The 12,745-nt window shown below is 37.7% G+C and overlaps 1 protein-coding gene across 1 annotated transcript in view; it reads left to right on the plus strand.

The window, feature by feature from the left end:
• The window catches only part of HSPA4 (heat shock protein family A (Hsp70) member 4), a 47,323-nt gene that overhangs the window by 23,810 nt on the left and 10,768 nt on the right, over positions 1-12,745 (plus strand). The window contains exons 7-11 of the mRNA XM_045892588.3: positions 1,455-1,699; positions 9,803-9,879; positions 11,156-11,307; positions 11,797-11,903; positions 12,348-12,481. Of these exons, the coding sequence (XP_045748544.2) occupies positions 1,455-1,699; positions 9,803-9,879; positions 11,156-11,307; positions 11,797-11,903; positions 12,348-12,481 (715 nt within the window). The remainder of the gene's footprint in view (positions 1-1,454; positions 1,700-9,802; positions 9,880-11,155; positions 11,308-11,796; positions 11,904-12,347; positions 12,482-12,745) is intronic.

A 12,745-nucleotide genomic window follows, 5' to 3' on the forward strand; every position in this document is an offset into this window, starting at 1 on the left:
CGGGATCATGACCTGAGCCGAAGGCAGACACTTAACTGACTAAGCCACCCAGGCACCCCTTACCTTTTTAAACAGAAGCTACTGGCCATAATTGAGCTTTGGCTTTGGGTCAAAGTGATGTATATTTGTGATTAGTTGCCTTTTTCCCCGCCACCAAAATTGTCCTTTATTATCTCCTGTCGTCTGTCAGTTTTGCAATTATAATTAAAATTTAATTCTAAAAACACTCATTATGAAAACACTCCCAGCTTGGAAGACATTTATATGGAAAGAAAAAGCATTCACAATGTTACTACTATGAACAGGATGCTGTATTTCATTTTAGTGTTTTGAAGAAAACAAAATTAGAATTAGACTATAATCAGTTCTGTGTCCTGTTTTTTTTTCTTCGCTTAATATATTAAGATTTCCCCATGACATTTAACATCTTTGAAGAAATTGGTTTTTATTGATTTGATTTTTTCATAAGAATGTAATCATTGGGTAACCTGGGTGGCTCATTCGGTTAAGCATCTGTCTTCGGCTCAGGTCATGATGGTCCTGGGATTGAGTCCCGCATTGGGTTCCCTGCTCTGCAGGGAGCCTGCTTCTCCCTCTGCCTCTCTCTCTATGTCTTTCACGAATAAATAAATAAAATCTTTAAAAAAATAAAATAAAGGGCGCCTGGGTGGCTCAGTTGGTTAAGCGACTGCCTTCGGCTCAGGTCGTGATCCTGGAGTCCCTGGATCGAGTCCCGCATCGGGCTTCCTGCTCAGCAGGGAGTCTGCTTCTCCCTCTGATCCTCCCGCATCTCATGCTCTCTCTCTCTGTCTCATTCTCTCTCTCAAATAAATAAATAAAATCTTAAAAAAAAAAAAAATAAAATAAAATAAAATAAAAAAGAATGTAATAATTTATTTAGCCTACCTTCTATTATTGAATTGGATTAGATCTAGTTTGCTTCTAATCTGCTCAAGATTTGGGTAATGGATAATCAAAACTAATGAGACTTCTACAAGTTGCTGTGAATTAAGCTTCTAGAATGTTTCCTGGTAGTAAACTGCATTGAGGTAGGGCTTTGCTATTATTCATAGTTTTGTGATAGTGATAAGACCAGAACGGTGTAATGACATGTTAGTGCATTTGGCCTTGTTTATGTAATTTTAGTTTGCAGTCAGAAGGGAATAGTAGAAAGGCCTTGGATTTTGGAATTGAGGGGATTGGGTTTTGAATTGCACTTCTGCCACATACTAGCTTTGTGACCTGCAGATTATCTGACCTGTCTGGGCCTGTAGCCATCATCTGTAAATTGGAGATTATAGTGTCTCTTTTCACAGTGATAAAATGACAGGTACAACATTGCCTTGTTTCAACCTTAATGTGCCCACTCATAATTTACCAGTTAAATATATATCATGATAAAATATTAAATTGATTGGTTTATTTTTGAATTAATTATCATCTTTTTTCTTAAGGTTCTGGCCACTGCATTTGACACAACACTGGGAGGCAGAAAATTTGATGAGGTGTTAGTAAATCACTTCTGTGAAGAATTTGGGAAGAAATACAAACTAGACATAAAATCTAAAATCCGTGCATTATTACGACTGTCTCAAGAGTGTGAGAAACTCAAGAAATTGATGAGTGCAAATGCTTCAGACCTCCCTTTGAGCATCGAATGTTTTATGAATGATGTTGATGTATCTGGGACTATGAATAGGTAACCAGACCAGTATTTTGATGTTAAACTGAACTGTGATTTTTCTCCACTTCTATTAGCATTTATTTAGTTAAATGTTGAAATTATCATGGCTGCTACAAATGTTGAAATTATCATCGTTACTATAAAGATAACTTCTGTGGGTAAAAATTAGAGACCATTCAGGATCCTGCTTTTTATGTGAAGTTTGGTTTGATTATTCTAATATTGTAGACTGATCTTTTTGTTCTGATTATTCCAGTAAGTTGACAGGTGTATGTATTACATGTGAGTTAGTAGTTTTAAAAAAAATGAGGGCAAGGTGCTTTAATGCTGAATAGTATTGAGTTTTATTTAGTTGTTGATTCAGAAATTGGTGTTCTTGGGTAGATCAGGGTCACTTGTGGGCAGTAGGTCTCTTTGTACAGTGCTGCAAGAATTCTGGGTAATTGACATTTCATGACTATCCTCAGAAACACCCAGAATGTTACTGTTTTCTCTTGGGTTGCTTGGATGATGAGAGTGGTAAGTTCTTAAGGATGTGAACTCTCCTGGTAAAAATTTAGTCACAATTGATGACTTGCTTGGGGAAGTATGGCCTCAGTTACCCTCAAAAAATTGAGATGGAATTGGAATTATATTAATGTGCCTAGTAACCACATTGGTAGTCCTCTTTCCTCTCCACTTGAAAGTGAGCATTTTCATTCTTATTAAGCAGCAGTTGTGTGTGTATTTGTTAGGGAGACGGGGGGGTAGGCTAGTACCAGTGTGTCCCTCAGAAATTTAGTGGAATGTTTCATGATAATCACAACCAAGTAGACTCTTGTAAGTAGTTTGTACTTTTTAAAAACTGAAAACGTGTGTGCTGTTTTTTTTTTTTTTAAACAGTTGTGCTTTGTGTACATTGAGTGCAAAGCTGTCCTATCCTGTGCTCTAGTTTATAGTCTTCATATAGTCTATAATGCTCACCAGCAGTTTTTTTTTTTTTTTTTTAAACTAATGAAACCGGATTTTTTCTGACATTGAAGCCTTTTTTCTAATTAACTTTTGAGGTAAAATTCACATATCATTTTATTTATATTTTTATTATTTTTAGAAGATTTTTTTTTTTAAAGATTTTATTTATTTATTTGAGAGAGAGAGAATGAGAGAGCACATGAGAGGGGGGAGGGTCAGAGGGAGAAGCAGGCTCCCCGCCCAGCAGGGAGCCTGATGTGGGACTCGATCCCGGGACTCCAGGATCATGACCTGAGCCGAAGGCAGTCGCTTAACCAACTGAGCCACCCAGGCGCCCTAGAAGATTTTATTTACTTATTTGAGAGAGAGAGAGATGGCCAGAGAGAGCATGAGCAGGGGAGAGGGAGAAGCAGGCTCCCTGCTGGGCAGGGACCCCCACGTGGGACTCGATCCCAGGACCCTGGGATCATGACCCTAGCTAAAGGCAGATGCTTAACCGACTGAGCCACCCAGGTGCTCTCATACCATTTTAAAGTGAAAGACTCTGGCATTTTTAGTACATTCACATTGTTGTGCAGTGACCACCTCTATCTAGTGACAAAACATTTTCATCACTCCAAAATAAAATGTCATAACCATTAAGCAGTTCTCTGCATCTTGTACCTGGCAACCACTACTTTTTTTTTTATCTCTCTCTGGATTTACCTATTCTGGATGTTTCATATAAATGGCATTATAACTGTGTTTTGCTTCGTTTGTGTCTGACCTCTTTAACATAAGGTTTTCTAGGTTCATTCACATTGTAGCACGTATTAGTACTTTTTTGCTTTTTATGGCAAATAATCTTTTTGTATGGATAACATCACGTTTTTTTTTTTTTTTTTATCCTTTCATCAACTGATGGACCTTTAGGTTGTTTCTACCTTTTAGCTATCATGAGTAGTGCTTCTATGACTATTCATGAATAAGTATTATTTTGACTATTTTGTTTTCAGTTCTTGGATAAATGTAGGAGTGGATTTGCTGAGTCATATGCTAATTCTGTGCTTAGTTTTTTGAGGAATTGCCAGTTTATTTTCCTCAGCATTTGGACCATTTTACATTCTGACCAGCAATGTATAAGGGTTTCAATTTCACCACATCCTTGCTGAGGCTTGTTATTTACTGCTGCTTTATGTTAGTGTGTCTTCATCATTTTGATTGTTGGAAGGATATTCTAATAGATTTTTAAAAAATGGCACATGTGAACCCTGTACAGTTCTTGCATGTTGATGGCCGTTTTCCACATTTATACCTGGTTGGATAGAACATAACCTTAGCTCGTATTCTTTCCTTGATTATCTTATTTCTTTAAGGATTTTATTTTTAAGTAATCTCTTTACCCAGTGTGGGGCTCAAACTTACAACCTTGAGATCAAGGGTCGCATAACTTAAAACCCTGAGATCAAGAGTTGCATGCTCCCCTGACTGAGCCAGCTGGGTGCCCCTTTCCTTGATTATCTTAAATGGAGTAAGAATACTCTTTCGGCATATAGCATTGCTGTCTAATTGTGACAGTATACTTTTCAGTTACTTTTATTTTTTTTTGCTAGATGCCTGCATATACATATATATATATGTATATATATGTATGTATATATATATATTTTTTTTTTCTTGAAAGTCTAATTTACCAGAGTAATAGGGTTTTGTTGCTGGTTGCTTTTGTTCAGTTTTTCCCAGGTATGCAGTGTGTGTTTTTGGTATGTAGTTTCACAGCTATTTAAATACCAAGGAAGTTTTTTTTGAATTACATCATTCAGTACTTGTTCTGTTCTTGTACTTTGATTTTATTCTTTCAAAACTCTTATGTAAGTATGTTGGATCTTTTCTTGACTATGGTCTATATTTGTCATTCTCTTTCCATTCATCCCTTTATGCCACTATTTGGGGTGTTTGTCCTTGTGTCATTTCTAGGTTATTTTTCATTTCTAATACTCTTTTCTTTTATTTTTTTATTCTAATTCTTAGTTTTTCGAATTCTGTTCTTTCATTTCTGTATCATTTTTTCATTGAGATACAATTCATATACCATAAAATGTGTCAAACTTTAAAATGTACAATTCAGTGGTGGTTTCAGTATATTTACAAGGTTGTGCAACAAGGACCATGATCTAATTTTGGAATGTGTTCATCAGGCCAAAAAGAAACCTTGTATATCCATTAGCAGTCCTCTCCATTACTCCCACACTAACCCTAAGCAATTACCAGTCTACTTTTTGTCTCAGTGGATTTGTCTAGTCTCATTTTTTTGTTTGTTTTTTATTTAATTAATTTATTTAAGATTTTATTTGAGAGAGAGAGGGGACAAGTGGGGGGGGAGGGGCAGAAGGAGAGGGAGAAGCAGACTCCTGCTGAGCAAGGAGCCCAATGTGAGGCTCCATCCCAGGACCCTGGGATCATGACTGGAGTCCGAAGGCAGCGACTTAACCAACTGAGCCATCCCAGTGCCCTTTTTCTTTTATTTTAAGTAAACTCTACGGTGGGGCTCAACCTATGACCTCAAGATCAAGAGTCACATGCTGTACTGACTGAGCCAGCTAGGTGCCCCTGCCTAGTCTCATTTTATGTGAAATCTATAATATTCCTGAACTTTCAAAAATTTTTTTATTTTTTTTAATTTTAACTTTTTTTATTAAAGATTTTATTTATTTATTAGAGAGAGAGAGAGAGAGAGAGACAGGTAGAGAGGGAACACAAGCAGGGGGAGTGGGAGAGGGAGAAGCAGGCTCCCCGCCGAGCAGGGAGCCTGATGCCTATGTGGGACTCAATCCCAGGACCCTGAGATCATGACCTGAGCCAAAGGCAGACGCTTAATGAATGAGCCACCCAGGCGCCCCTCCTGAACTTTTTTTTGAAAAAGATTTACTTAGGAGAGAGAGTGTGCCAGAGAGTGTCATTGCGGAGAGAGGCAGAGGGAGAAGGAGAGAATCTTTAAGCAGACTCCCTGCAGAGCTTAGGGCTGCTGCGGGTCTGCTTCTCACGACCCTGAGATCATGACCTGAACTAAAACCAAGAGTCAGACCGTCAACCGACGGAGGCACCTAGGCATCCCCCTGCCCCCTCTTTTTTTAGTATTCTCAACTTTTAGACTGGAGTGTGTTGAGTTTTTCTGAATTCACTGCTCGATAGTGCCCTCTTTTGTTTTTATGAAATATTTTAAAAATGTGGCTTCTTAACTTTCTGTTTTCCTTTATTCTATCTTCCTTTGTCTCCAGTGTTGTTCTCTTTGGTTTGGATTTTATCAGCAGTTTTTCCTCATCGTGGCCCTTTTTTCTTGAAGGAAACTTTTAACTTGGTTACTATAGAGAGTTTATTGGTTCCTATTCAGCATGGTTCTTAATGTACCGTATCGAGGACCTTTTTTATGTTCTCTTGTTCTGGAGTGTGCCAACCACTCCTGACTTTATCTGCTGTTTTCAAATTGGCCTGCTGACTTTTGGTTATTTTTTCAGGCCCCTTATATGTCCTGTTTTCCTCTGTTTCCTTTTGCACAGATACTGATACTTTGTAGGAATTGTATAATTATTGGTGGTTTTTCTTTACCCGTTTGTATTTTGGCGTTTGTGGAGGATACTGTGTTACTTCTTTTTCTTGTAGGTGTTAATGGGTTGCTCTGTGTATTTATTTGACAGGATATGAAGAGATTAAAAAACTATACTGTTTGTATCCAGAATATATAAAGACGATTACAGTTGAATAATAAAATGACAGTGCAATTAAAAAATGGGCAAAAGATCTGAATAGATACTTCTTCAAAGTAGATACAGAAATGGCCAGTTAGGGGTATGAGAAGATGCTCAACATCATTAGCCGTTAGGGAAATGCAAATCAAAACCACAGTGACAAAACAGTTCACACCCACCAGGATTACTGTTGTCAAAAGCCTTGAAGAGGATGCCGAGAAATAATTATACACTGCTGGTGGCAGTCTAAAATGGTGTAGCCATTTTGTAAACAGTTCAGCAGTTGTTTAAAATAGGTTACACCTAGAGTTACCATATGATTCAGCAGTTCCATTCCTTGGTATGCATTCAAGAGTAATAAAACATGTGCACATAAAAATTCATACATGAGTGGTCATAGCAGCACTATTCCTAATAGCCAAAAAATGGAAACAACACCAATGTCCGTTAACTACCAAAATGGATGAGCAAAATGTGGTATGTCCATACAATGGAATATTATTAGGCAATTAAAAAAATGTGGTACAGATACATGCTTATAACATGGAAGAACCTTGGCAACTTTACGCCAGGTGAAAGAAGCCAGTTGCAAAGGACTGCATTTTGTATAATTCTACTTATATGGAATGTCCAGCATGAGTGGGTGCCTAGGGCTGAGGGGTAGGTGAGGGGGTCAGGGGAATAATGGTTAATGGTGACAGAAGTGTTTTAAAATTGATTATGATGGTTGCACAGCTCTGAATATACTAAAAGCCATTTAATTATACATTTTAAATAGGTGAATTTTATAGTTGTGGGAATTAGTTTTCCAAACAAATTTTAAAAAAGAAAGAAAAAGCCTTTACTACTGCTGTTGCCATCTTTCAAGACTTCTCTCTGCAGGAGTCTTTTCATTTTTTTATGATGGACATTTTCAAATATGCAGCAAAACAAAGAATTTTATAGTGAACATCCCTATCCTGCCACTTGGATTCTATTTATAACATTAACTGTACCTGTTCATCTATCCATCCTTCTGTCTATCCACCAGTTCTGTTTTTTGATGCACCTCAAACTAAATTGCAGACATCCATCTGTATACTTCTCCCCAAATACCAAAGTATGCACATTTTTTTTTTAAAGATTTTATTTATTTGACAGAGAGAGATGGAACACAAGCAGGGGGAGCGGGAGGGGGAGAAGCAGCCTTCCCCCTGTGCAAGAAGCCTGATGCGGGGCTCGGTCCCAGGACCCTGGGATCATGACCTGACCTGAAGGCAGACACTCAACGACTGAGCCACCTAGGCGTCCCCCAAAGTATGCATATTAATCAGAATTCACTGTTTTATAGTTTTTGTTTTATTTTTATATAATGACATACTCAAGTTTGAAGTGTTCCCTTTGCTGAGTTTTGACAATGGAGTAATAATACCTTTCTCAGGAGACAGTGCATCATCTCTGGAAATGTTTCCCTGGGCCTTCACCCTCAGGAACTTTTCATTTTAAGGGGTCAGAGATGAAAATTGCCTGTTCCAGGACTTCTTAGAAATGTAGCCATCCAGTATGTAGTCTTGTGTAAGGCTTGTTTTGCTCAGTATAAAATTGGACATTCATTGAGTTGTTGTATCTGTCATTTGTTCCTTCGTGTGTATTGCTGACTAGTGTGCCGTTGTAGGTTTATTGTTTTCTCCTCTTGGTGAACACTAGCTTTTTCCAGTTTTTTTTTTTTGCTGTTAGGGAAAAAAACTCAAAGTCTCACCAACATGTAAGAGTTTTAGTTTTATATCCTCACCAGTATTGGTATAGGTGGTCTTAAATTTTTGCCATTTGTGTGTGTTCATTTTGTACCTCAGAGATAGAATTCATAAAAATCACACTTGTGAAGAGTCTGGTCAGTGCTTTTTAGTATATTCACAAAATTGGGCAACCATCCCCACAACCCAGTTATAGAATATTTTCATCATCTCATAAAAAAAACCCTGAATGAGTTATCAAGGTATAAAAAGACTTGGAGGAACCCTAAATGCATAATTGTAAGCAAAAGAAGCCAGTTTGAAAAAGTTACATACTGTTTGATTTCAACTATATGACATTTGGGAAAAGGCAGAACGATGGAGGCTGTGAAAACATCAATGGTTGGCAGGGCTTCAGGGGGAGAGAGGGATGAATAGGTGGAGCATAGGATTTTTAGGGCAGTGAAACTATTCCATGTGATACCATCAAGCTGGATACTTATCATTATACATTTGTGTCAGATGTCTGTGGAGCCCTGATTTATACTGTCATGTGGTGGTATTGGCTCAGCACCTGTTAGAAATGTGATCACAGTCATGCAGGATGTTAATAGGGGAACTGGGGGAGGAGGGTAAGTGAGGGGTATGTGGGAATTCTCTGTACATTCATTTTATTTCTCTGTAAACCTAAAACTGATATAAAAAAGTGTATTAAAGAAGAAAAAAAAAAAGAAAAAAAATTGTACCCGTGAGCTGTCTTTCATCATCTGTTCTTCCTACTCCAGCCCTAGGGAGCCATTAATCTATTTTCTGTCTCTCGGGATTTACCTATTCTGAACATTTCATATAAGTGGAGTCATATAATACGTGCTCTTTTTTGATTGGTTTCTTTCAGCTTGCATAATTTTTTAAAAGTTTATCCATGTTTTAACATTTATCAGTCTCTCTTACTGTATTCATCCTTTTTATTCCTGAATGTTACTTGATAGGAATTAGGTTTTTTTCCCACTTTTTTGGCTGTTGTAATGCTGTTGTGAAGAACATTTATGTGCAAGTTTTTGTGTGGATGTATGTTTTCAATTCTTCTGGTTATATACCTAGAGTGGAATTGCTGGGTCATATGGTAACGCTGCGTTTAACACTTTGAAGGACTGCCAAATTCTTTTTTTTTTTTTTAAAGATTTTATTTATTTATTCATAAGAGACAGAGAGAGACAGAGAGAGAGAGGCAGGCTCCCCGCTGAGCAGGGAGCCCGATGCGGGACTCGATCCCAGGACTCTGGGATCATGACCTGAGCTGAAGGCAGACGCTTAACCATCTGAGCCACCCAGGCACCCCCCCCTTTTTTTTTTTAAAGATTTTATTTATTTGTTTATTTGAGAGAGCGAAAATGAGAGAGCATGAGAGAGGGAAGGGTCAGAGGGAGAAGCAGACTCCCCGCCCAGCAGGGAGCCTGATGCACGGGACTCGATCCTAGGACTCCAGGATCATGACCTGAGCCGAAGGCAGTCGCTTAACCAACTGGGCCACCCAGGCGCCCCGAACTGCCAAATTCTTTTCCAAAATGGCCACACCATTTTATATTCTTACCAGGAATGTATGAGGGATCCAGTTTCTCTACATTTTTGCCAATACTTGTTATTATCTGCCTTTTTGATTATAGCCATCGCCGCCCCCCCCCCCCGTAAAAGTGGAATATGATTTAAACCTATTGCTGTTTTTTTCATAGGGGCAAATTTCTGGAGATGTGCGATGATCTCTTAGCTAGAGTGGAGCCACCACTTCGTAGTGTTTTGGAACAAGCCAGTAAGTATTACTGTGACTGAATTGTTTGTATAATCATGGCTTTTTGGAAAATGTTGTTTTACTTTTTTTTTTTTTAAGTTACACAAATTTTCATTGTATATACCACTACTTCATTGCTATATTAAGCTTCTTTTTATGTCTGTCTTTTCTCTGGAGGACCCCCGCCTCCTGCCCCCACCTCTTTTGATAATGGTGTCCAGGGAAATCTAATACTTTGTCAAGAAAGCTAATTCAGACCCAGATGGATATAAACATCCCATTTATTTCATAGTGGTAAAAATTGTCTTTTGCTTTGTTGCTTTGTAGTACTTGTATAGGCTTTTCTGTTTGAATGTTTTACTGAGAAATACAGCCAAGGGAGGATGTGATAACCACATAGTTATTTTAACAGGATGCTTTAATTTTATCTCTAACTAAAAGTAGATATTTGATTTAGTAATATATCACTAATTTTCCTAAAACCTTCAGCATACTTTCACTTGGAGTCCACTGTTGTGTTGGTTGCTAAGTATTTCAGAGTGTTGAGATGTACTGTCATCTTGACAAAGGTCAGCTCTTAAATCAGAGTGATTAGGCAAACTGGCATGATCTTTCCATACTGGGATAGCCCATTTCTTTAAATAGCCCTGCTCAGCATACCATCAGTATTTGTTGCATAAAATGTGACCAGGAAACCAGGTGGTGTTAGGAGTATTCTATGAGTGATGGAAGAGCTTTGGTGTGCACCTTCTTTACTTATGTTAGGACGAAGCTGTACCTGTGTTAATAATCTGACCAATGCCTATGCTCTGGGTAGAGTGCTGGTGGGGCTAGGTGTGCTTTGAATACTTTTTTCTTTCATGCCATGTCAGGGGTAACTCAGTATTTCAAGGCCCTCTTATTTTCCTTGTGGCTAGCTTAACTATTGATGTTTCAGCAATTTTTTTACGTGGGACTGTTTCAGAGATTATGGGCTCTCTACGCTGTAGGGCATTTAGTATTCATGGCCCTGTCCTCTTAAGTCCCAATATTGTGCCGCACTGCCCCTGGTGCATCAGAACATACTCTACTTGTTTTCAGATGCTGCAGGGGTGTGTGTGTGTATGTGTGTGTGTGTGTGTGTGTGTGTGGGTGGTGGTGGTGGTGGTGGTGAGGGGGTGAAAGAGTGGCAGGGTTTTGTTAGGAATCTAAGTTATTTTGTTGTGTTAAGATGTTATATTGCTCTTTTATTTCATTGTAAAGTACTAATTTAAAGGTTGTTTTCATCTCAGTGTCTTTTTTAATCATTTTAAAATAGAGTTAAAGAAAGAAGATATTTATGCAGTGGAGATAGTTGGTGGCGCGACACGAATCCCTGCATTGAAAGAGAAGATCAGCAAATTTTTTGGTAAAGAGCTTAGTACAACACTAAATGCTGATGAAGCTGTCACTCGAGGCTGTGCATTGCAGGTGAGCTTTCTTTCACAGGTAGCCATCCATTTATAGGTCATTGTGCCAAGATGGCATTGGTTTTCTATATCTAGCTAATAATCTGAGGATAGCTTAGGATGATCTCTAGGTGTAAGATTCTAAAATTTTAGTTTTACAATGGATATCAGAGGTGGTGTTGATAAATGGAATTGTACTCTATCACATGGAATAAGCTGAATTAATTTACTAGAAACATAGGTAAGCCTGAAATACTACTAGAATTTGGCACATTATCTGTTGTCTATATATGAAGTAGCATTGTACATAAATTAAGTAAGGTTTGAGTTCATGGAAAAATGAAAAGTAATGGCTAGATAATAGTTAATCTGAAAGTTTTTAAAACCACTTAATGTAAACACTTAAAAACCGTTGATGGTGGTTTTTTGAAGTTATTATTTATAGGTCTCATAATAACAGTTCATAATGTCTGTACTTGTCATATGGAATTTTTAAAAATTATTATTCCAGTGTGCAATCTTATCGCCCGCTTTCAAAGTCAGAGAATTTTCTATCACTGATGTAGTACCATATCCCATATCTCTGAGATGGAATTCTCCAGCTGAAGAAGGGTCAAGGTAATAACATTTATTAATTATTTTTATACTTACAGTTAACTTAGTGTTAAGTCTGAGTAAAATATTGCCCTCCATTTCAACTTCTGCAGATCTGTAACATTTCATTACAGTGCATGAAGCAAAGTGATGCCTTAACTTTAGTCTTGAGAATAAATCTGTGTCCTTACTTAGTTTACTATAATTGATCCTGCTGAAGTAATTGGTGCCTTTGACATACTTATTCAAATATATTTATATTCCTTGAAACGGACTTTATATATATCTATAGATGTATATGTAAGTTTCTTTTTCCTTGGAACCTCTTATATCCTGGAAATGATGCCAGATGAGAGAGCATGAGAAGAGTAACTAGAGCCACACCATAATTACAGATGTACAATAAGTTGGTAAAAGTGTTCAGGAATATCTTAAATTTGTGTGTTTTTGTCTTTTTCCTCCATCTAGTGACTGTGAAGTCTTTACAAAAAATCATTCTGCTCCTTTCTCTAAAGTACTCACATTTTATAGAAAGGAACCTTTCACTCTTGAGGCCTATTATAGTTCCCTGCAGGATTTGCCCTATCCAGATCCTGGTATAGGTAAGTAGAATTGGAGACTTAAAAAAAAGAAAAATTATGTACTTGGGAGAACTGGGAGCTAGCAAGTATAATCTGAAATTTGGTATTGTAAATCCCACGCAAAAAACCTCTTCCAGGCTTGTGACCATTTCACTACTAGCAGGATGGTTACTATTTAATTGGATCTCTGTTGTGTGGGCAGTATTTCTTGGTTAATGCACATAGTGGGTATACCTTGTGCATAATGTGATAATACATAGACACTAAAAAGGAGTTAAACTCAAT

The sequence above is a fragment of the Mirounga angustirostris genome, unplaced genomic scaffold (genome assembly GCF_029215605.1).
Source record: "Mirounga angustirostris isolate CCGP_5_RB_7025 unplaced genomic scaffold, mMirAng1.0.hap1 SCAF_7, whole genome shotgun sequence".
NCBI classification, from domain to species: Eukaryota; Metazoa; Chordata; class Mammalia; order Carnivora; family Phocidae; genus Mirounga; species Mirounga angustirostris.